The sequence below is a fragment of the Xenopus laevis genome, chromosome 2L, assembly GCF_017654675.1.
Source record: "Xenopus laevis strain J_2021 chromosome 2L, Xenopus_laevis_v10.1, whole genome shotgun sequence".
Classification (NCBI taxonomy): Eukaryota; Metazoa; Chordata; class Amphibia; order Anura; family Pipidae; genus Xenopus; species Xenopus laevis.
Genome location: NC_054373.1, coordinates 7,114,618 through 7,140,702, shown reverse-complemented (window position 1 = coordinate 7,140,702; position 26,085 = coordinate 7,114,618). Strand labels below are relative to the sequence as shown.

General features: G+C 41.4%; 1 protein-coding gene and 1 long non-coding RNA gene across 3 annotated transcripts in view; one reads left to right on the top strand and one right to left on the bottom strand.

Moving 5' to 3' along the window:
- Positions 1–12,174, bottom strand: part of nectin1l2.2.L (nectin cell adhesion molecule 1 like 2 gene 2 L homeolog) — a 23,768-nt gene extending 11,594 nt beyond the window's left edge. For both annotated transcript variants that reach the window (XR_005965267.1, XM_041581431.1), the window contains exons 1-2: positions 12,040–12,174; positions 8,327–8,656 (exon numbers count right to left, since the gene is read on the bottom strand). Coding sequence is in view for 1 of the 2 variants with exons in the window: in XM_041581431.1 (XP_041437365.1) it covers positions 8,327–8,656; positions 12,040–12,115 (406 nt within the window). In the remaining variant the exon portion in view is untranslated. The remainder of the gene's footprint in view (positions 1–8,326; positions 8,657–12,039) is intronic.
- Positions 12,160–26,085, top strand: LOC121399797. The gene is made up of 3 exons (XR_005965268.1): positions 12,160–12,288; positions 13,308–13,371; positions 24,714–26,085. It is a non-coding gene; the product is annotated as an uncharacterized LOC121399797 (long non-coding RNA).

The following is a 26,085-nucleotide window of genomic DNA, read 5'->3' as shown; positions in this document are numbered from 1 at the left end:
CAATAGAACAATAGAAAACATCCCTCTTTCAGTACCATCCAACAGATCTACCTTTTTTAAAAAAAATTACTGGGCAGTGGTGAGGGGCGGTAACTAAGTGGGCGGGCCGTGATGTAAAAAGGGGCGGAGCTGCAGGGGGTTGTGAGGCAAAAGGGGCAGGGCCACATCGTAAGAGGTGCAGAAGACGAAGAAAAGGTATGTTTCCGCCGGAGGGCCAAGGGCTTTTGTTAATGGTATTACAAATTACCGGCAGCTACATTGCTTGTAAATCTATACCAGCCCTGGCCCTGGCATGTGTTTTACCGATAGGCCAGTAAAATACGGGCCGGGTGGCAACGCTAAACAGAACATGAATTTGAGTGCCACACTGTGACTTATTGTATATTGTCCATAGAAAGTAAAGTAGAATCCAGTTTCCACCTCACTGGTGGCATCATGGCCCTTTTGATCCTCCAATGGCTTTAACCAAAGATGGATGTCAAGTTCCTTTGCTTTCTCTATATAGAACTATACTTCATGGGCTGCTCAATCACAAAATGCTCAGTTCTTACACAACGTGTGTCTCAGGATGTTCAATTTCCCAGGAAACCCTACAGCCCCCCCATAGGTATAATGGATAATGAACCCACTACATTGAACAAGAAATACAGCATCAGTCTAATGTTTCATGGCTTTCAAACTGTTGGCAAGTTTATGAAAGTCCATGCACACGTCATTTGCCTTCAGAGTTTATTATTAACAAACCGGCAGCCGTCCATCAACCTTGCAACCTCTCAAAACCCATTACTGCTAATTAACTAAATGAAAAGCTGCACTAAAAGGCAGATAATGAGAATGTGGTGAAATGTCTTATGCGAAGTCTTTTATTATGTTGAAACACATAAAAGTTTCGTTATTAGGGATGGGCGAATTTTTTCGCCTTGTTTCGCCTAAAAAATGACGCCCATAGGATCTTCCACGTGGATCATGTTTGTGCAAGCGACGCTGCTCATTGTCATTGGACAGTGATTCACTATTCCTGGGCCAGTGAATTTTTCCAACTCACCCTTTCCAGTAAGGGGTTTTGCTCATGGGCAGATTTTCATTAGGGCTTGGAGAGACTAAGCCTCCCCAAACCTACCTGACCTCCCCAAGCCTTGAAGAAAATGTGCCCATGTTTATTTCCACAGTTGCATCTTCATTTTCACATGATTTTGCAGTTTCTGTTCCAGAAGTAGTTACATAGAATGACAGCTTTAAAATATAAGTATCACTGTTGTCCAATCACACATTACTCCTTTTAACTCAACTGGATAACTCTCATTTTGTCCCAGCCACATGTTCCAGACCGTGAAACGTTTGTAGGATAAAATGTTTTGGAACAAAGATTATTTGCCATCACTAGTGATGGGCGAATTTGACGCCGGCGTCTCGATTTGACGCCGGCACCCGTTTTTTCTATGCCGGTGCCCGTTCGTGACGCCGGCGCCCGTTTTTGGCGCCGGTGTCCGTTTTTTCGGGAAAAAAAATTTGACGCCGGCGAATTTTTGCTGCGAATTTTCGCGGGCATTTTGCAAATTTATTCGCTGGCGGCGAAACGTGCAAATTCGCTGCGAATTCGCACCTGGCGAATAAATTCGCCCATCACTAGCCATCACACATTTAATTTAGTCACAGCTACAGGGACGCTCCAGGTGAGAAGTGGACTGTCTAATCTGGTGAGACTGTGATGAAACTCAGAGAGAGTGGGCAGGCCCCGTGACGAGGAGCGCAACTTTTAAAACAGCGATCAGGGTGGAAACTTCGGGCGACTTCGGAAATCTAAGCGCCGCGAGTGAGTTAGCGCAGGCGATTCTTCATTCAAGCAGACGGAAGGCCGACAGAAGGCAGTTCGGGGAGATTGTCGCCACGCAGAAGAGGCGATTAGTCGCCAGGCGACTAAATCTCCCCGAATCTGCTCGTCTGCCCCCCACACCACTGATTATAAAAATGACTAATGACTGCAGCAACTGAAAGGCTGCCACCAGCACAACCCCATCACCTACAGACTTTGCAACGTAAGGTCAGTGAAGAAGTAGAGAAGATAAAGGGCAGACAAATGTGTTAAATGAAAGAAGAAAATGTAATGGGAGAAAGTTGTGGTAAATGGAAGAAGGCATAGGAATGCATGGAAAAGCTGGCAAATGTATAAGACGAGAACAAAGAACTGAAGGTAGTACATTGAGGAAAGGTGGAAAGGAAAAAGAGAAACGTAAGAATAAAAATCACCCTCCGCCTATGGATATGTAGAGCAAAACCATAGGCGGAGGGTGATTTTTATTCTTACGTTTCTCTTCTTCCTTTCCATCTTCAAACCACTGGCATTTATATCATGAGACTCAATCAAACAGAACAATGAAAGAGTGAGCATGTAACACATGAGGTGTTTTATATCTGGACGTGACTGCCTTACTGTATACCATAGTACAAATAGTAACTTTAAGAGCTCCCAATTTCCCATTGTCCTACTTCAATGGCCAACTCCCACCAGAGACCTTGGACACTGTTGAATATAAAATACTGAAGAACATCAAGAGCAGAATCTCTCATATTGGTTGAGCATTGAGCTCCTGCAATGACTAGTTTCTTTTGTCTTATGTGACTGCTATTAGAAGTGGTCCAAATACCACCCACTCATTAATCACTTACTTACTGGTGCCTTTTTCTAAAAGAGAAGCTTTTCATATATTCGACTGCCACCTGAACTATAGTGCAATGCCAAAAGGCCTGGGGCTGGGCAGGGACAAAACAAAAAGGAGCGGCTGTACAGCAGACAATGAGACGAAAGGCTCATAATAAAGGAACAAAGGCTTAGATGGGAAATAAACAACAGTCACACACACCAGTATAATGTAACAGGAACATATTGTTTGCTCTAACACAAAAGAAAAGATCTGGTGGCGTATGTATATATGTATGTGTGTGTGTTGCTCCTAATCATGTAAGACCTGTTACAAAAATACTCATTTTTGTAAAAGAGGTGAGTCTTATATAAATAGCATAAAATTTAAGCGATATATATTTTTGCTCTAGTACAGATGTCACTTTTTCCACAAATCATTGCTTGTTAGACTTCATCAGTTCAAGTCTCAACACTTAGAGGTCCGGCCTCCATCAGGGCTCCCCCTAACTCACAACTTTTATCCATCAAGCAGCCATAGTTCTAAAAGAATGCAAATGAGTCAACTAAAATCTCACGCTAACTGTCCTCCAGGCTGGGCCTTCAGGTGGATCTAAGAGAGCAAATATTTATTCTATTCTTCTGCTGTAATTATATGGCAGGAAGGGGTTGGCTATAGGAAACAAAGACGAGATTGGCATGTTTATGATCATAAGTAAATAAACCTTGTGTTAATGTATCGCGATAGGCACAATTCTTATGGAAAAGTTGCATTATCTGTACAAATGAATCATTTTTGCGCAAGCAGAGTAATAAGCAGTCAGTAGTGTAACTAGAACTCTAAGGGCCCTGGTACATAAATTTACTACTGGCCCCCCCTACGCGACACCGACCCCCCCCCTCCTGCCCGTGCATTGGACTGGAACAGTCTCCCATAGACTTCATTATATAGTGAATAAAGTACCCCCTCTTGTAAATTATAAGGATATTATAAATTACCGGGGAGTTTTTACAGGTCATGAAACTCCGAGGTAACTTCTAATTTCCTCATATTTTGCAACTGGGGAACTTTATTTATTATAATACACATGTTTCAGTGAGTCATGTGACAGTAATGACATCAGAACTCACCGTTTATAACTGATGACATCAGAACTCACCGTTTATAAGGATATAATTTTCGAAATATACATGGCTTTTGTGTAGTCAAATAATTCAACTTTTTAAAAATGATTTCCTTTTTCTGTGTAATAATAAAACAGTAGTTTGCACTTGATCCCAACTAATAATTAATCCTTATTGGAAGCAAAACCAGCCTATTGGGTTTATTTGATAGCCTTACAAGTCAATGTTGTTTAGATGGGGTCAGTGACCCCCATTTGAAACCTGGAAAGACTCAGAAGGAGAGAAATAAATAAATATTAAAATAAAAAAATGAAGACCAATTGAAAATTTGGTTAGAATTTACCATTCTATAACATACTAAAAGTTAACCTGAAGGTGAACCACCCATTTAATGTTACACTATGGGGGGCATGTGCAAGGCCTCTCTGCCTGTTACATTACATGCACAACCTAGAGCAATAGTTGAATTGGTGCATGACTTTAGGCACAAACTAATTGGAATGAAATATTTACATACAGAACCATGGCAAATATCTTAGATCTCTTAAGTTCACTAACAACATTTACAGAGAACTGCCAGACATTTTGGGGAACGCCATAACAAAGATAATAAATAAATGGTGTAAAATTAGGTAAAACAGGATATAAAATTAGGGAAAAGCAATGCATTTTTTTCAGACCGAGGGGACTGTTCCTGCTGAATTGTGCTTAGTACAGGGGAATACCTATGTGCCATAGTTTTATGGGATCTCTCTGTACAGACTATGAGCAAACTTAGGGACTGTTCCTGCTGAATTGTGCTTAGTACAGAGGAATACCTATGCTGCCATAGTTTTATGGGATCTCTCTGTACAGACTATGAGCAAACTTAGGGACTGTTCCTGCTGAATTGTGCTTAGTACAGGAGAATACCAATGCTCCATAGTTTTATGGGATCTCTCTGTACAGACTATGAGCAAACTTAGGGGACTGTTCCTGCTGAATTGTGCTTAGTACAGGGAATACCAATGCTCCATAGTTTTATGGGATCTCTCTGTTGAAGACCGAATAGAACCGTGGAAGGATCCGTCAGCAGCGCACCGAAAGAAAACCTCAGCGTCTCAACACACGCGGTAAGGCCTGGAGCGCACGATACCTGAACTGCCAGCACGGGTCTGAGAAGCGGTTCCATCTAGCGATCGCCGAAAATAACGTGAACGATCGGCAGGAGAAGGTGACATCCTCCCTCCATAGATACGCTCTCCTTTAAACTGCTATTCGGTGAGTACAACCGCTTTTAAGCACCTCTTGAGAATTCCGCCCGTATTACACTAGAGCAGCTATCTATTACAGGTACTCTGAGGAATGACTGCATTATCTGCTCAGAACCAGACACATTTTTTCGTTGCAATCTATACATCGAAATTCTGTGAGTAGATCTTATTAGCTGATACCATCCTAAAACAAACTGTATTACACTATATACACCTTTATTTCATCTAGATAAATTGGGACGTAATATCTACTCAGCGCACCAAACCTAACTACCCCTGCTGAATTGTGCTTAGTACAGAGGAATACCAATGCTCCATAGTTTTATGGGATCTCTCTGTACAGACTATGAGCAAACTTAGGGGCTGTTCCTGCTGAATTGTGCTTAGTACAGAGGAATACCAATGCTCCATAGTTTTATGGGATCTCTCTGTACAGACTATGAGCAAACTTAGGGGCTGTTCCTGCTGAATTGTGCTTAGTACAGAGGAATACCTATGCTGCCATAGTTTTATGGGATCTCTCTGTACAGACTATGAGCAAACTTAGGGGCTGTTCCTGCTGAATTGTGCTTAGTACAGAGGAATACCAATGCTCCATAGTTTTATGGGATCTCTCTGTACAGACTATGAGCAAACTTAGGGGCTGTTCCTGCTGAATTGTGCTTAGTACAGAGGAATACCTATGCTGCCATAGTTTTATGGGATCTCTCTGTACAGACTATGAGCAAACTTAGGGACTGTTCCTGCTGAATTGTGCTTAGTACAGGGAATACCTATGCTGCCATAGTTTTATGGGATCTCTCTGTACAGACTGTGAGCAAACTTAGGGGCTGTTACTTCTGAAGTTAGACCATGTCCACTTTGAATATATAGATAGCTAAGCATCTTTTTTAGCTCTTTCTAAAGTTAAGTATCTCAGTGTTCTGAAAAAAGCCACTGATGCAATTTCATTTATAATGCTCATAAAACACTAAGCAGAATGAATGCAGTGGCAAATCTATGTAAAATACCCCCAGAATTCATAGCATGATGGCACGTGACAATTTCATGTATAAAACCAAGGGGTTGTAGGTCCATCAAAAAACATACAACAGCTCATCTAATGTGATGGGAATGGTTATTTTTTTTTCTATTTCTTCAAGTTTTCTTATTGGGGGAATGGGAAACATGTATGTGTCATATATGCAGTATGTGTCATTTTCAAATACCAATTAATATGTACCCCTTATGCCTAGCAGCATACACACACTTTTTGCAGCGGGCACTGTGATGCTAGAATTCTGGGTAAATTGCTGCATTTATTGTACCAATTCTTGCACCCTGTCTACTCTTAGCTATCGATGCCCCTTCATGGTTACTGAATGGGAGGGAGATTTACATTGTATTGAAATAAATGAACTCTATGGCCTGTCTGCCCATCCCCTGGGTGGCATTTGAGTCAACCCATTTAATGAGCGCCCCCAACGTACTTGGTGCCTGATCAGATCCCATAATGGGGTAGGTTTGACAGGTGCTCATTAGATTTGCTCGGCTCATTACAGGAACTTTAGCCAAATGATTATTACTTGCTAACAGGACTTGCTTACCCACAACGGGGCCACGCTAATGGCACTTCAGAAGCATGACTTTGCTGGACTGTAGAGCTTGCTTCACTACTTTAATAACTGGCGATTAAAGAGATACTGGCCTTCTCCTGTTGTTTCATCGGAAAAGTGGTGTGCGGCCGATGATGTCACACGCAGCTTGCAGGCGATGACATCACGCGCAGCGTGCCGCAGATGATTTCACGTGCAGTGCCCCGTCGGATGAGCGCCCCATGAATAACCCGTGATCTGGATTGGATACAACTTTACTTCTTCTCTGCTGGGTCGCGGACCCCATCGGGGGTGCAGGGGCATGGACCCAGGTGCCGCTGCACCTTCTACACCCCCGGTAGTTCCACCACTGTTAGCAGTGAATAACAAACTACAGCTCTAACTGCAGTGTGCAAATACACTCACCTCTGACTTCATAACATTCCTCAGCTTTACCAAACACTTATACAGTAGAGTAACTAGATATTACTGGGCCCCACAGCAAATTATTTTTCAGGACCTCAAAATGTTTAGAGGTTGACTTGTGTTAACAATATTTATTTAAATTGTTTATGAATTAGGGCCTCATGGGGCCCCTATACCTCCTGGGCCCCCTGCAGCCACAGGGTCTACTTCCTCTGTAGTTACAACCGTGGCCACTTCCAAACACTTGGTCTCACCAAACTGGACTGTGCGTGGGGTTACTAAATGATCTGAACAATCACTGATACAACTGATGAGAGTTGTTCCAAACTCTAGTGTCCAAAATGGAAAATAAGACATATAAGATGGCAGTGGCCACTATTGCTATTGCCAACCAACACCAAAAACCTTCCAAAGTGGTATAAGCTCACCAAAATATGGCGTACAGGTCTATCAGCACAAAGCTTGTGCAGTTTAAATGAAGGGGTACAATATTTTTTTTATAATAGGTGTTCAGAAAGTCTCATTATCCAGCAAATACCATAAAACAATCTTAAGTACAGATATGGGACCTGTTATACAGAATGCTCGGGACATGGGGTTATAACGGATATTTCTGTAATGTGGATCTTTATACCTTAAGTCTATTAGAAAATCATGTAACCATTAAATAACCCCAATAGGCTGATTTTGCTTGCAATAAGGATTAATTATAGTCTGGATCAAGTACAAGCTACTGTTTTATTATTACAGAGAAAAAGGAAATGATTTATAAAAAAAAAAAAAAAAGTAATATACTATACAAACTATTGCATTCAACTGTATACATCCTCATTATAGAGATACAATCGCTGTACCACTTATACATAATGAACCCAACCAATAACTTAAAAGCACTCCATATATTGTACCTGCCAGTACAAATTCTTTAGAAATAAAACTCCATCAATCTCACGCTGCTGGTGGAGAATATGCCACATGTACCATCACCCTAATATAACTCCTCCTTTCTTTGCATCTTAAGGGATGCCCACGGCTCCCAAACTAGTTTTCTATCAAGAGAATGTATTAAGGATAGCTTTCCAGGTAACTGACTTGTGTTTGAGCATAAACAATGTACACATGGCCACTAGTTTACTGAGAATTAAAATAAAAGAGCATAAACATAAACAAATGAGATCCCCTGCTTCTCATACATTGATTTAGGCCCAGAGTTCAGCAAGACTCACATTACTCCAAGTTCTCTCTCTAATAACTCTTCTTTATTTTCTCCCATGAAAGCAGAAAACTATAGAAGATTCAATGTTTCTTACCCCAGATGAATAATTTAATCTCCCCTTCATTTGTCCCACTAGGAAATGTTGTGTAGATACAGAGGTAGGTGCCCTCATCAGTCAGGGTTACATTGGGTATCAGTATGGAGCCTCCAAGATCCCCATTGCCCAGAAATCTCACTCTCTTTCCAAACGGAGTCAGGTGCAGGGGTTCCTCTCCTTTGCTGTAAGTTAGGAAATTCTCATTGTCGGGCGACAACTTCCTCTGCCAAGTGACTTGGGATATCAATTCCAGGGTTTTCACTTTGCAGAACAACTTAATGTCCGACCCCAACTTGGCATTAACCTTTCCATCAGTGACAACCGAGACTGGAAAAGAAACACAAAGTAAGTTGGTAAATGCAGAAAATATTTACACACACTGGCAAAATTATTTAGTTTGAGTGTAGTTTCCATTTAATGGAACACAAAATGATTTAAGAGGTAAAGAAGGAACTGGGCAGGGAAGGGGCACCGTTTCAATTTAGATATTGTCCTATCAAACAAATGACAATACCCTATTAATGCATATTGGAAAGATGATTAGAATTACAATCACTTCACTTTTAAATTATCCCCTGGTGGTTTCCATAATTATCCTTTTCCAGATTCTGTGGTTGGAAAGAACCAGACAAAGTTGGCCATGCAAACAATCTTTTCAATGACCCTATTGTTTTAAAAAAAAGATTCATCCATCAATGGTTGCCGATATGTTTGGAGCCTTTTGTCGTGTTTGTTGTATTGGTTGCACAATTCGTCTGTCTCTTTGTTTACTTTTTGATTTAACACAACCTTTCAAAAATAAATGGCCACCTTTACTGTAAACGTCAGGATATTTCCCATGGACCTTAATCAATCCAAGAACCCTCCCATAATGGTTTTTTGTTTGGCAACATTTACAGATTGATGAGAGATTTCATCATTTATTTGAGTCAGTTCCAACATATACTGCAGCGCTGTACAGTCGGCAATAAAACACACAAAGGAACTGTTATATGGAAACACAACCGGAGGCAAGTAGGCTCTGCTCCAAAGAGCTGGGCCAGATTAGAGTAGACATATATAACATGGTCTTAAGGTGGCCATACACGCACAGATATTATTGTATGAAACAAATTTTCATACAATATTCGGTGTGTATATGGTGCGAGATGAGCTGACCAGTATCAGCAGAAGATTTGGATATTGGTCGGCTCGTTGATCGGCCAAGGGGAAAAATTCTGATCAGGCGCCTTTGAAGTCACCCGAACCTTGCGCACTGTTAGTGCTGCATCGTCAGGTACAGGTAGAATTCTATTGCTTTTGCCCGTATATCTGACGATTCAGCTCTACACTTGTGTTGAGAAATGAATTGTTACGTCTATGGCCTCCTTTAAAATTACTGACTGTAACCGAGGTTCAGCTGGGTCTGAACAAATGTCTAGTAAACCATAGCGACCAATCAGATGTGGTTTTAAAAAAGATGACCCCTAAATGCAACCTGCTGACAGACAACTATAAAGCGGTCACCTTAAGGGGTTGTTCACTTTCCAAAGACTTTTTCAGTTCAGTTTTTTAGATTGTTCCCCAGAAATAAAGACTTTATTCAATTGCTTTCTATTATTTATTTTTTACTTTTTTCCCAAAATCTAGGTTTAAAGTTAAGGGGCACATTAACTAAGCTCGAGTGAAGGATTCAAAGTAAAAAAAAGTTTTTTTTTTGGGTACTTCGACCATCGAATAGGCTAGTACGACCTTCGACTACAACAATTCGAACTAAGATTGAATGAGAGACTGGGACATAAATAGGAGAGACCTGAACAGAAAAACAAGTTCTCTGGCAACTTTAGAAGAATCAGAGAAGGAGCTCAATTAATACAGTAGTATTGGAAGCAGGGTATATATATATATATATATATATATATATATATATATATAGTGAATAAAGTACCCCCTCTTGTAAAATATAAGGATATTATAAGTTACCGAGGAGTTTCATGACCATATAAAAACACGAGGCAGAGTGTTATTATACAGGTCATGGAACTCCGAGGTAACTTCTAATATCCTCGTATTTTACAACTGGGGGTACTTTATTTATTATAATACACAAATGTCAGTGAGTCATGTGACAAATGACATCAGAACTCACCGTTTATAACTGATGACATCAGAACTCACCGTTTATAAGAATATAATTTACAAGATATTCATGGCTCTTGTGTATTATAATACTATTATATCCTCAACTGCTAAAGGTTTGTAGCAAATCTGATAGAAAGATAAAATGCGATACATATGAATATATATAATAATTATGAATGTTAGGTGTGTTTGTGTGTTGGAAAGGCCCCCCCAATAAGTACACTGCTGACCCCCACGAAACCATCAGTAAAGTGCACTTTATGAACAACTCTGAATAGTTCTCTCTCCTCCAAATACGAAAGTTGACAGTAGTTACTAAATATACAGAAATCACGTGAGTGTATTGTATTTTATCTTATTTCCTACATGTCAATCAGGGCAGGACTTGACGACGCAATGGAGCCGACACGTCGCAATGTGACTAAACGCATGCAACGTGTCGGATGTTTTAAAGAAACCCAAAGTGAAGGAGAAATCGCAGGTAACAACTACATTAACCCATAAAATGCGAAAATTCGCCTGACTCAATTTCTGATTTGCAAGATTTTTTAGTGAAAATGTTTGAATGTCTCGATTTTAGGAAAAACGTTCGAATCGCTCAAATTTTTAGTGAAAACTTTGAATTTCATAATTTTTTCGTGAAAGCGTTCGAATTTCACGTTTTTTTCCTTAACCTTCCAATTTCATGATTTTTTCTTAAATTTTTGGCCGTTTTGCAAATTTTGTGGGAAATTCGTGAATTTTTCACTGGAGCGAAACGGGAGAAATTCACCCATCACTAGTTATATATATATATATATATATATATATATATATATATATATATATGTGTACTCCTTCACGAAACCTACGCTCTGCTTCTGATCTTCGCCTCACTTCTCCTCTGATCACTTCTGCCCATTCTCACCTACAAGACTTCTCTCTCTCTTGGGCTTCTGCTTTTCTCTGGAACTCTCTGCCACAAACTGTCAGACTTTCTCCTTCTTTCCAAACTTTCAAGTGCTCCTTAAAGACCCATCTGTTTAACGAGGCTTATTCGATGTACCTTAATTAATCATTGCTGTATCAAAAATGACAAAATGTTTAAATAATCCTAATGTCTCAATTGTACCCTAACCTTTTAGTTTGTAAACTCTAATCTCTAGGTCCTTCTAACCCTATTGTATCTGTAATCCTTGTTTGTTATTCACCATTTATTCCCTGTTTGCTATAACTGCAGTAAAGCACTGCGTATCTTGACAGCGCTAAATAAATAAATGATGATGATGATTATATATATATATATATATAGTGCTAACGTGTCTGTGCTGCTGCTGTACAGTCTCATATACCCCCTGAGTATCTATAGTTTATATCACTGGGGTTTATAAAGAAGGAAAGAAATTCCCAGTGTCAATCAGTCGCACCTGCACTCAATACCCCGGGGCTAATTCTCCCCATGAGACTGAGAGCTCAGCAAGTAAAGACATGAACTGGGATGAGAGTTCAGTAATGAGGGAACTGAGACACGGGGCAAAAGGGGCAGCAGTCATTTTACTCTCTATTAGAGCTGAACACAAACATTATTCCCCCAGTCCCTCCAGTCTCACCTTGCGGGGTCCCGGGCACAGCCAACAGCAGCAGCAGCAACAGGAGGAGAATCCAAGTACAGAGCGACAGCGACATAATCCAGCAGCATATTTGTATAAGAGAGACCTGATCCGACGCGCTGCAGCTGAATGGGCGTGGCGGCCACAATACGTCATCCTCCTCTCAGAGTTTTATTGACGCCCCTGCTCAGTATATATTCACAGCAACAGCAGAGCTTCCCATCTATAATACAGTGATGAGCTCCAGAGGTAACCTGACGCTTTGTGCGCTCTCCCTGTCATGTGATTCATATGGGAAGAGGTTCTGCAGCAGCTGAAGGCTTTACATGGATCAGGGATTCCTATGGAAGATGCTGAATGTTCTGTAGCCAGTTCTGATCTCCCCCTGCATCCAATAGAAACTGTACTGGCTGAAGGGATCCGCACACAGGGGATGCTGGGAGTTGTATGCTACACACTGTGTATTCTCTTCTGGGCTGCAGCTTTGGACAATAAGAACAAGTCAGATGTAGTTGCACAGCTTGTATAATATTAGTGGTACATTTAATGTGCAGAGACACAGCAGGACAGACACAAGGGGGCGCTACATGGAGCCTGGAAGTCTTATTTCCTTATTAGAATCACTGACTGATGGATTTATATATGAACATCATTTCCTATGTGACTTTATCTGACGTCACTCACTGTCTCCCTTTACTCACTCTCATTCCCCCACTCACAGACAGGGGGCAGTGCTGGGAGGAACCTGATTATTATATTATATATATTATATTAAAGGACCAGTAACAGCAAAAAAAAAATTTGTTAGTATAAAGGACCAGTAACAGCAAAAAAAAAATTAATTAGTATACATCGTAAAAAAAAACACCAAGACAAACTAAACTTTAAAATCGCATTATTAAAGTACCAGTAACATAAATTTAAAAAAACTAAATTTTGTACATAACGAAAAAAAAACCCCACCAAGACACATTTAACTTTAAATACATGAATTCTTTACTAAGAAATAACTTACTGAAACTCCTCTTCAGAAACGGCGACAGGGCGCCGATCCATTGTGTGGGGCTTGATTTCTCCTCCCTGGCTATCTCCTATAGAAGGCAGGAAGGAGAAATCGAGCGCTGCACGAAGGGTTGTCGGATTTCTGGAGAGGAGCGCAAGCGGAGTTTCGGTAAGTTATTTCTTAATAACGGCTTTGCAATTTTAAAGTTTCATTTGTCTTATTTGTCTAATGTATATTAACGATTTTTTTTTTACATTTTTTCCAGATAAGGCACCGCCCCCAGCGATGGGATTGGCTGACAATAGTCTCTGATGTTGCAGCAACTCAAGGTAACATATAGTATGACCCATATAGTATATATAGTGAATAAAGTACCCCCTTTTGTAAAATATAAGGATATTATAAGTCACTGAGGAGTTTCATGACCATATAAAAACACGAGGCCGAAGGCCGAGTATTTTTATACAGGTCATGGAACTCCGAGGTAACTTCTAATATCCTCATATTTTACAACTGGGGGTACTTTATTTATTTTAATACACAAGTTTCAGTGAGTCATGTGACAGAAATGACATCAGAACTCACCGTTTATAACTGATGACATCAGAACTCACCGTTTATAAGGATATAATTTACAGGATATTCATGGCTTTTGTGTATTATATACATATAATACACAAAAGCCATGAATATCCTGTAAATGATATCCTTATAAACGGTGACTAGTGATGTCATCAGTTATAAACGGTGAGTAGTGATGTCATTTCTGTCACATGACTCACAGAAACTTGTGTATTATAATAAATAAAGTTCCCCTTGTTGGAAAATATGAGGATATGAGAAGTAACCTCGGAGTTCCATGACCTGTATAACAGCACTCGGCCTTCGGCCTCGTGTTTTTATATGGTCATGAAACTCCTCGGTAACTTGTCATATCCTTATATTATTATATTATATAAAGGGGTACTTTATTCACTATATATATATATATATATATATAGTCACACAAGACGGGTGTTTCTGTACTGCCCAGTACTGTTACTGCCTTAATCTTACAATTGTCTGCATCATGTTCTGTTACCAGTAATATTTCTGGGGTGATTGTGCCCCGTGGACCTTTGTACCCTGCAGGTTTCCTACTGTTTAATCAGTTAGTCCCTAAGTAATATCCAGGCAACCTCTCTGCCTCTTTCTTTTCTGTGCAGATTCAAGTACCAGAATTAATGTTCAGCCCAATAAAATGCGTGGGAACAACTGTATCTTTGTGTTGCCTGTGAATAATGCATTGATTTGAATAAGAGACCGGAATATGAATAGGAGAGGCCTGAATAGAAAGAGGAGTAATACAAAGTAAAAATAACAATACATTTGTAGCCTTACAGAGCATTTGTTTTTCAGATGGAGTCAGTGACCCTCATTTGAAAACTAGAATTAATCAGAATAAAAAGGCAAATAATTCAAAAACTGTAAAAAAAAAAAAAATGAACAACGAAGACCAATTGAAAAGTTGCTTAGAAATGGCCATTCTATAGCACACTAAAAGTTACCTTAAAGGAGAACCACCCTTTTAAAGGGGTGAAAGGGGCAGTGTAAGTAATGGATTTATATTTAAGGAAAGACTTTCAGGGTTCAGTTTATCTGCAGAGATCATGCCCAGAGTGCACCCCAGTAAATAACCACCATTGTCAGGATTTACATAGAACTACAATCCTGTCACTTGAGAAACTTTGACAGAGAGGTGTTTGTACTTGTAACAGCCACCATATTAATCCAGTGAATTTAGGGTCGGACTGGGGGCCCACTGGGGCTGCTGTCTCAGGGCCCCCTCTGACCCCCGCCCATACCACACAGTCCACTCTGGGGCCCCTGCTACAAACCCCCCCCCCCCCCGCACGCTCACTCGTTACTTTCACATTTTTCCTCTAGGTTCAGGGCAGCAGTGACAGGGAGAGGGTCTTTGCCGGCGGGGCCCATGAGAGCTGGAGCCAACCGGGTTTTTTCGGCCTAGTCCGACCCTGAGTGAAGAGACAGTAAATAGGAATTTTAGCACTAAAAGAGCTTTTGAAAAGAAACTGTCTGTAAAGATGACATTTTGTGGCATATTGCTCTGTTATACAGATAGCCAGAATCAGGGGCGCTTCGCCAATGAGGCGACTTGAGACTGTCGCCTCTGGTGGCACCACCCCAAAAATGCCGCTCCTGGTACTTTAAGAGCCGAATTTCCGGTTTTCAAACCGGAAATTCGGCTCTTCTAGCGGAGAGAGCACATTTAGGCTCACTGCGCTAGTGCCCTGGCCCTCTCTGCTGCCCTGGTGGACCCCCCCCGGACCCCCTCAGGCGCAAAAATGTAAGCGCATGGGGGAGGGGGACGGCAGCAACTGCTGCTGCCTCAGGCGGCGGAGGGGCCAGGATCGCCCCATACTAGAATCTCAGCCATAAAGCAGGGCAGGACTGCTGCTTAAATTGGGGATCAGATAGGATCTGTGCAGCTACTGGGACAGAATGTTCTTTATACAGATAGCTAGAATCTCAGCTGCCATAAAGCAGGACAGGACTGCTGCTTACAATGGGGATCAGATAGAATCTGTGCAGCCACTGGGACAGAATGTTCTGTTATACAGATAGCTAGAATCTCAGCTGCCATAAAGCAGGACAGGACTGCTGCTTACAATGGGGATCAGATAGGATCTGTGCAGCCACTGGGACAGAATGTTCTGTTATACAGATAGCTAGAATCTCAGCTGCCATAAAGCAGGACAGGACTGCTGCTTACAATGGGGATCAGATAGGATCTGTGCAGCCACTGGGACAGAATGTTCTGTTATACAGATAGCTAGAATCTCAGCTGCCATAAAGCAGGACAGGACTGCTGCTTACAATGGGGATCAGATAGGATCTGTGCAGCCACTGGGACAGAATGTTCTGTTATACAGATAGCTAGAATCTCAGCTGCCATAAAGCAGGACAGGACTGCTGCTTACAATGGGGATCAGATAGGATCTGTGCAGCCACTGGGACAGAATGTTCTGTTATACAGATAGCTAGAATCTCAGCTGCCATAAAGCAGGACAGGACTGCTGCTTACAATGGGGATCAGATAGGATCTGTGCAGCCACTGGGACAGAATGTTCTGTTATACAGATAGCTAGAATCTCAGCTGCCATAAAGCAGGGCAGGACCTGTATAATATAAAATAGAACAGATATTTAATCTAATTAGCAGACCTTTCAATGCTGAGCGAGCAGTAGGAATTACTGAAGCCAAAGCAAACACTGTGCGCCTGTTGTTATCATTTGATGATAAAGTACCTTATGAAGCTGACATTTTTTCCTTCACGTGACCATTTTACGTAGGAAGAAGAAAACCGGCACTCAGAGCTCAAAGCATTGTTTATTGCAACGTTACGTTTCGGGGGCGTGCCCCTTCGTCAGACAGCAAATCACACCACAAATCGAACCTTTTAAACATGTTCACTGTGAACATGTTTAAAAGGTTCACTTTGTGGTGTGATTTGCTGTCTGACGAAAGGGCACGCCCCCGAAACGTAACGTTGCAATAAACACGCAGGGCTTTGCCCGCATGCATTGAGCTCTGAGTGCCGGTTTTCTTCTTGCTAACGTGTTTCATTAAGGGTTGCCGATCCCTTTCAACTGTGCACCAGGCAGCTTGTACCGGAGAGGCCAGGGAGTGCTGGTGGGTTTTGGAACATTTTACATAGGAGTCATAATCACCATTCTAAATAAAGCTACGTGAAATGGAAAATAATATAAATATATCCTTGAATATTGTTCCATAGAGCTCCATTAGTTATCATACAGGATATTTGTCCAGGGCCCCTTTTTCCTTTGGAAAGTCCCTGCTGTAATTTGGGGAAAAGACAAAAAGGCCTGACCTGAGACTATTTTCCCATTGCTGCCAGTGTTCCCTCATAGACATTTTCTGTATGTAGCCTAACCCTAACCCTAACCCTAACCCTAACCCTGAGGGCACTTTAGCTGTGTGAATTATATTGTGTAATCAGGACTATTTGGTGTGTATTGTGCCCCTGACCCACTTGTACCTGAACAACTCCCTAACCCCACTGATCCTCCTTGTATCTCCACTGAGCCTTCCTCTTGCTCCTAGTGCAACTATGATAAAACTTACTATCACTAAATAACCTTGACAGCTGTAACCCTGGGCCTGTAACAACCTCCCAGAGAGGTGAGGTCCCAGGAAAGACATTGAGCCCATGGAACTGTACCCTTTATACTTTCAAATGCTGCCAACTAGTGGGCAAACAATAATTAAACCAAATTACCTGGACCCAGGAAGAGAGATGTAGCTTCCCGGCTGAATCTAAAGGACAACTTCTGTCTGAAAAGTGTCTAACCCTCAGGGTCTCTACACGTATATACAAAGCCTTTGCAGTTTTGTGATGTGGGTCACTGCAGTATAAAGAAGATGCCCCCTGCTGTCAGTTCTGAGAATAACAGGACACAGATGGCAACTCCACGTCCCGCACTGTATTGTGTGACACTGTCAGACGAAGGAACCGCAAGATTTCGGAAGCAGCTTGTTTTTTTTTTCATGGGATTGTTTAAAGTCAAATGAATAAGGACCTCTTGTTTTGCAAGTCTGAAACAAATACTTAAAGCTCTTTGCTTCTTTGAGTACTGAGCCTAAATAAGCCTACTGAACAGTCCTTTAAAGCCTATGATTATAATGCAGAATTGTAATGGTGTCACCAATCTCAGGTGGTCTGGTCACTTCAGGGCTGTTGTACCAATAACGACCACTAGGCCTCATTCTTCAAGCCGTGGGTGCAAGTACAAGAGAACTAAGGGGCACAAGTGTGTTCTCAGTCTAAGAGCACTTCATCCAGGGTAAACTCTGTCCTTACCACCTTAATGTGGGCAATAAGGACCATGCCCTGTACCTCCTGCCACTCCATTGGTCTCAGACAGGAGGGGTTCTACCTACATGACTACCCCCCATTCGCTCTGAAGCTCAGCCTAACACAGGCTAGATGTGATTCTAGATGCGGACCCCAAGTCTCCATTGACAGAGTGCAGAGGACTGGAGCTATTTTTACACATCCAGGCTCAGAGTGCAAACATATGACTGATTGTGGCCTTTTATTGCACAGTGTGGCAGGGTTCTCAAATGTACCATCATGACTTCAGTGGGGAATTGCAAATAGCACTCACTTTAAGTGGTCTCTAAATTCTACTTGAACATGATCCAATCCAAACAAGGCGCCTCTGCCCAGCCTGACTCCTCCAGACTTCACATACCATAAAGGATTAGCAAATAGTCTGTGTAACAACATCCAGTGTTGATCTGGCATGTCATTAGATTTCCAGCCCAGCCTTATAATCCCCCTGTTTCTTACTGAAACTCTCACTTGCCTCATTTGTTTTAAATTCATTCATAGGCTTGATAAAGAGCCAGAGATGGCTTGAAACGTTGCTACTATTGGTCTGTGCCATGTTTGAATAAAGGCCTTTTTATTACATTAAGAAGGTGCTGTTCTTGTCTACATTGAATCTTCTACGGTGTGGGGTGCACCAGAAACAGTGGAGGAGTTGTGTGCTGACACAGAATCACTAATTTAAATTCATTGATCCTAACAGTATTGCTGATGCCATATAAACAAATGATGCCAATGAAGTGCATGGTGCATTGAGATGGAGTTTGCACCCAAGGTAGATATGCGACCCCAACCCATCCACCATAGAGTTTCCAGTAAGCAATACGTCACCAAGCAGTGCACCCGACCCTCACTAGCACATCCCATAGTCTGCAGTGACCCAAAGGAGCCTTAAAGGAATTCTATTTAATGATTTTTATGGTTCACTTTTTATTTCTAAATGACATTGTTTACACTGCAAATAATCCACTCTACCATTAAAAATGTTATTCTTGAACCAACAAATGTATTTTAGCGGTAATATTGGAGCCATCTCAGTGCATTGTGTCTGATTCTGAGCTTTGAGAAGGAGCCAGCACTTCAGAATGGCAATGCTTTGAGATATTGGTTCTCCCCTTCCCTTTGTATTTCACCACGACCCAAGTCGTGCTCTGACCTAGTGGTAGACATAAGCATAGCAGCCAAGCAGGAAAAAAAGCTGAGGTTTTCATGCTTTGGTGCCATTCTCGTGTCTAGAGAGCTAGGGAGCTAATTCATCTATCTGGTTACCTTCCCCTTGTTCTGTTGTTAGACTGCTGGGGGGGAAGGGAGGGGGTGATATCACTAGAACTTGCAGTACAGCAGTAAAGAGTGACTGAAGTTTATCAGAGCACAAGTCACATGACTGAGGGCACCTGGGAAACTGACAGTAGCCCCATGTCAGATTTCAAAATTAAATATAAAAAATTCTGTTTGCTCTTTTGAGAAATGGATTTCAGTGCAGAATTCTGCTGGAGCAGCACTATTAACTGATGTGTTTTTAAAAAAACATGTTTTCCGCAACAGTATCCCTTTAACCCCAGTTGCATTATTTAACAGCCCCAGTCTGTTTGAGGGTGGGGAAAAATATATAAATCAAATATATCATTCAGCATATAAATTACGTGTTTTTTGTAGACCATTGACGTGGAGGAGAAAAGGGACCTTATTCAGTATACAAATGGCAACTGTTCTCACTATAAATAGGACATTTATTTTACTGAGTAACACAGTGAATTCACCAAGATAATTTTGTTCAATATTCATTACTTCTTAAAGCCAAGAAAACTACACAGAATCCAGATTGTGAGATTTTGTGAATGAGATGATGTCCTGGCAGCTCCCACCCATAAAACAAATATAGAAAAATATTGCTCCCAGTGTAGGACAACAATTATAATAAATATATATACCGTATCAGTAATCTATAGAAAATGAATTGCTTGTTAAGTTTATACAAACCATAAAACCTTGGGTTGTTTTTCACCATATCTGTTATCTGTGGCACCTTCCCATCATTTCAGCAAAACAACTTAAAATATCCAAAATATGATTACAAAATGTGACCCACAACCAATATTGTGGATACCCTTAAAGCTGATGCTACAGGTTTGCTGATTATTAAATTCTGATGCTAATTGCACTGGTTTCTGTGCTGCCATGTAGTAATTATGTGTATTAATTACTAATCAGCCTTATATTGTGACATTTCTATTCTATGTGTACTGTATATTGTGAGTGGCTCCCTAAGCTCAGTAAGTGACAGCAGCACAGAGCATGTGCAGTGAATCAGCAGAAAAGAAGATGGGGAGCTACTGGGGCATCTTTGGAGACACAGATCTTTACTGCTAAAGGGCTGTGGTTGCCTTGGGCTGGTACAGAAGCACAAAACATCATGTACAACATTTCTAGCTACTTCGGTTAAGCTTTAGTTCTCCTTTAAAGTATGTTGGGACATGTCATTTTAATAGTTCGGTTAAGTACAAAAGATGTTCTCACTGTTAATATAAAACAAAAATTAAACTTCTGGCTATTATTTGAGTGGGCACAGAGTGAATTCATTAGGAATGTCCCGGCCCAGCACCCAGTGTTCTGATATAAAGATCTCAAGTACTTGAGCTTCCCGGAAATCAATTCATCCGGTTCCAGAACAACAATGAACTCTCTGTGTGAGTGGCATCTCATGGGCACCAAAACCTTTGATGTTTGTTTGCTGATTTGATGCAATTTTTTAACCCAAAAAAATGAATTGGCGTAACTTTAGTCACTGGGCCTCTGAGCACTTTTGCAATTTACAAGTTAACAATTTTAGATAGTTTTCTAGTGCTAGGCAGTTTTTTGAGCGTCAGCGACCCAAACTATCTGTGAACTTCCTGGATTCAGTTAACCCTTGGGGTGCTGAGAGGCTTTGGAGGATGATTAAAGTTGTACATTACAGTTGATCTGAATTCTGGCTCAAAAGTGTCCAGTCCCTGAGTACAAGGCTGTCTAAAGGGAATGTCTGTGGGATAAACATTTACCCCAAAGTCTGTAAAGATGGTCATATAGGGGCAGATTAAAGCTGCTGATATCGGTTCTTTAGGCCAATTCATCTGCCATATGGGGGAGGGCTTCTGACTGGTCTCCCTGATCAATATCCGGCCTAAAATCGGCCTACTATTGATTCAGTAGGTTTGATTTTTCTTGCGGTCGAGGACCGCATTGGCTAGTTGCAGTCCTACTAGGGTTGCCATCTTTTTTTAGGGTGTGAAAGTGGGCAGGGGATGGGCCGGTGATGTAGGGGGAAGGGCCAGTGATGTCAAGGGGCGGGGTGGGTGGTGGGGTAGGTGACATCAGGGGCGGGCTGATGACGTGGTGGTCAGCAATTGGCTGGTCGCCATGTCATTCACTTCCATGTCCTGTCTGGATTTCCTAATTTGGAAAAACCGGGCTGTCCTGTCTGGGTGAAATCTGTACAGGTGACAACCTTAGGTCCTACGACCCGTCGGCGCCCATTTCCTTCATTATAATTTGATAGTTTGGCCCTAGGGCCGAGCGATTAGATTAACTTGATATTGGTGGGCATATTGGGTTAAGATCGGCTTGTTTGGCAACCTTGACAAACGAGCGGATCTTACTGTGTATGTCACTTTAAATTTGAGTCCCTAATCTGCCAGGTGGCACCTTGGATATTAATCCTTTTCTCCCTGTTAGAAGCTTCTCAGTAACTACCAGTGGTGTAACTATAGAGGAAGGTCTGCAGCCTCTATAACTAACAACAACAGTCCTTCCCCAGCAGCTCTCTTACCTACGGCGGGGGTATCGGACTGCAAGTTGGCACCCACCAGTGGGTGGGCGGGGTCCAGGGCGACACATGGGTGGAGTCAGGGCAGTGAGTGGGTGGGGATGGGGTGGGGAATGGGTGGGAGGATGGGTGCTGGGCCCCTCTGAACATTGTTTTGCAGGGGGACCCAGCGCACTATAGTTACACCACTGCTAACTACCCTGATAGCAATTCTTACTCCTAGTAAGTTATTACGACTCTATCCTCACACTATCACCTTCTAATGAGTCCCACCTCCACCACAATCCAGAACTATACACCCCTCCAAAGAGGCAGACCCACATGGGGAATCCTGTATTCTAAGGACTCCTGACACCTGCCAACCAACATAATCAGTATGGCACCTCCCTACCAATACTTGATATCACTATATAGACACAGTCACATACCTGAGTGGCCTCCGTCTTCCTGGGTGTGTATCAGAGTTATTCCCCTCTCCCCAGTTCTATTAAAATTCTTTTATTCCAAGGAAAATGTTTTATTTCTAACATTTGGATCCACCTAAACCATTGTTCTAAAGACTTGAATTGACTTTTTTTTTCCAAAATTATTTTCTCAAAATAGTTAAAGGGGTTGTTCACCTTTGGGATCACTTTTAATATGATGTAGAGAGTGATATTCTGAGACTGTTTATCATTAGTTTTCATTTTTTATTATTTGTGGTTTGTGGGTTATTTAGCTTTTTATTCAGCAGCTCTTAAATTTGCATTTTAAGCAGTCCGGTAGCTAGGGTTCAAATTCCCCTAGCAACCATGCACTGATTTGAATAAGAGACTGGAATATGAATAGGAGAGGCCTGAATAGAAAGAGGAGTAATAAAAAGTAACAATAACAATACATTTGTAGCCTTACAGAGTCAGAAGAAAAAGGCAAATAACTATAAAAAAATAAATAATGAAAACATTAATAAGATACTAAAATTTACCTTAAAGGTGAACCACCACTTTAAGAACAAATATATATGTTTTAAAACTATATGCCCTTCAGATACCCCCAGTGGCCCCAAAACTCAGATACCAAATACCACGGGGCTTTAATGTCAGAGTCAGCCTTCTATTGTTATTTCAAAGAAAACAACTGAAAAAAATCGAATTTGGAAACTGCATTTATTGCAGAATGTAATGCGAATGAGCAACCTGGAGAATCACTTTTACTAATTGAGCAGTTTTTTAATGATCATGTGACTAAGTCTTTCTGACAATCTGATGCGCAGGGAGTTTGCTTACGGTAAGTGATTTGGCAAGCTGTTTTTTTCTAATTATTTTTACGCAGAAGTCTGTGAAATTCTGACAGTTTGCTTTTGCTGGGATTGTACATTTGGGAAAAGCATGGACAGTGTCGGACTGGCCCACAGGGATACCAGGAAAACTCCCGGTGGGCCCAGGTGCCCTAATGCTGCTAAACTTTTGGCCTATTTCATGGCAATTCCCTATTTCCATGAGAACAAAGAGGCTAAATAGATGTAATAATAGATTATAGTATTATAGTATTTAAAGAAAAGAGACTAGGAGAATAGAGGTTGAGTGAGGAGAGGAAGAATAATATTACTGGTCTAAGGTCTAAGGTTTTTGGGTGGGCCCCTCGTCTAAGGTTTTTTGGTGGGCCCCTGGTGTCCCAGTCCGACACTGAGCATGGATGTGGGAAAAGGGGGGCTGGCACAGGTAAGAGGAACAAAAAGGCAGAGAGGTGATGCATCAAAGTGGGAGTCAAAAGGAATCGCCCTTGGGTGATGCTGATTTGGGACTGGGTGGAGATGTTTCAGTGGCGTAACTAGATGTTGCTGGGCCCCACAGCAAATTAATTTTAGGGCCCCCAACATATCCAGTGTTTGTCCTGTTTTAACAATATATGTTGAAATTGCTCATCAATGAGAGCCTCATGGGGCCCCCTGTACCTCCTGGGCCCCCCTGCAGCCGCAGGGTCTGCTTCCTCTGTAGTTACGCCCCTGAGATGTTTATATGCTTCATAAACTTATTGAGTGGAATTAATAAACAGATTTCTTCTTCTCTCTACATATAGCTGCCCTGTTTGTATTGGGCCATAGGACCCATTTGGTTAGTAATATATTATACAATATATATAGAGAGAGAGAGAGAGAGTTATTATACAATATATATATAGAGAGAGAGAGAGAGAGAGAGAGAGAGAGAGAGAGAGAGAGAGAGAGAGAGAGAGAGAGAGAGAGAGAGAGAGAGAGAGAGAGAGAGAGAGAGAGAGAGAGAGAGAGAGAGAGAGAGAGAGAGAGAGTTAATTCCCTATAGCATGTACATATGGTGTAGAACATGAGTTTGTGCTTTTGCGTTGGGGCTTCCATGAGACAAATGTTTCACTTGTGTAGCCCAACCAGTAATGCTTTATGGAATGGGAAGGAAATTGGGTCAGACAGTGGGTCGTATGGACCAGCCCTATTAACTCATTTCCTTACTTTTTGTGATTTTTGCTGCCAGGGGAAAATTCCTTCTAATTACCATTACCCACAATAAATCATAGGAATCAGAACAAGATGCAGGTATAACTGTAGCTTTATTATTTTGCCCAGACTAACGTTTAAACAAACACCAGCCATTACTTAAATATTTCACATAGTTCTTCCACAGTCAGACATTCACAGAACAGTTAACAATTAACATACACAGGTCTATGTAAAGTAGCGCTGCGCTGTTTTAATATTCCGTTTGTGCCAGTAGAAAGAAGAATGTACCAATAGTGTATTAACTTCTTATGTGACCTGTTTTTCCAACATAGAACTTCTCACATTACAGTAAGTAGTATGTATTCACGCTATGTATTCACAAAAAGAGCAAAACTTGAAGTCCTGATGCCACGAAAAGACCCAAAGTCACAAAAAGAGCCAAAGTTGAAGTCTTGAAGCCACGAAAAGACCCGAGCCACCAATGTATTATTTTACTACTTTACAGGCCCCGGCTGTGCTGCAGTTTTTGAAATAGCCGAGACCCCTTGGCAGCGTCGAAGCCGACGAACGTCCTGAACCGCCGAAAAGCCGAAGTCCCGAACTGCTGAAGTTCCAAAGTTACGAAAAGAGCTGAACTTGAAGCTCTATAGCCGCGAAAAGACCCAAAGTCACAAAAAGAGCAAAACTTGAAGTCCTGAAGCCATGAAGAGACCCAAAGTCGCAAAAGAGCCTTATGCTACGAAACCCCAAAAATGTTGCTGTACAGGGCCCCGTGATTTCTAATGGCGGCCCTGTGTATATTTATATAGAGCTGTGCCAACGCCCTCAGCTGGCTGCTCATTGTTCTAGACACAATCTATTTTGCTTGGCCCCCAGTAAATGTACCTGAGCGAGAATCCTTAATATAGCCTCTTGCACCGAGCATAATGTTATCAGTTACTCACAATTATATACAAAATAGAAAGGTCAAGTAATAACAATAGATATTTATAAATCCATCTAACATGATACATCAGTGCGTCATTGAAACAAAACACAAGCTTTTGCTATTACCAAACTGGTAGAATAAGCTAAATGCTGCCATGTCAGATTAGAATTTATTTAAATGGGAGCAAAATGATGTGAGATCAGGTACATACAATAATAATAATAATAATAATAATCAAACATAGCCATATATGATGGAAACATGAAAGGACAAAACCAGGGGGGTTCTGGGAAATGTCTCCATAAGTTCAAAGATCTAGGTGGATAATAAATATCCCATATTTGGGAGGGACAAATAACTGCTCCATAATACAGGGACTATACAGTTGTATACAATGTGCAATATACCGCCCTACCCCACATTAATCTAGGGCCATGAAGCTTACAATTCATTCACGCAATCATTTTGATTCCTGAGCCCCTGTTCTATAATACTTCGCAGGCATGTTGCATTTTATAACTCCTGTTTAGTGATGGCTGAATCTGACCCATTTCGTTTCACCAAAAATTAGCAAAACGCCGAATTTTTGATGCACGCCAAATATTTTATGACTCCCATTGGAGTCTACGTGCGCCATTTTCTCAGCGAAACTTACATTCATCACTACTCCTATTCCCTGTGACTTTCCTTGTATTGGTTTATTAGATGAATATCTATTTCTCCATTCCCTGTGCAAATATCTGATGTACACAACAATCTGTCCTAATGACCGGATCAGCAGTGTCATGGGATCCTCACGCTTGAGCAAATGATCATTACAGCATGAAATGAGGCAATGGGTTGTCATGGAGAGATGACCCACCCCCCAGGGAACATGAGTGCAATGAATTGGGCTTGTGCTGTAAATACGGTTTGCTCATTGTTTTAATTACAAAATGATGAAAATGAA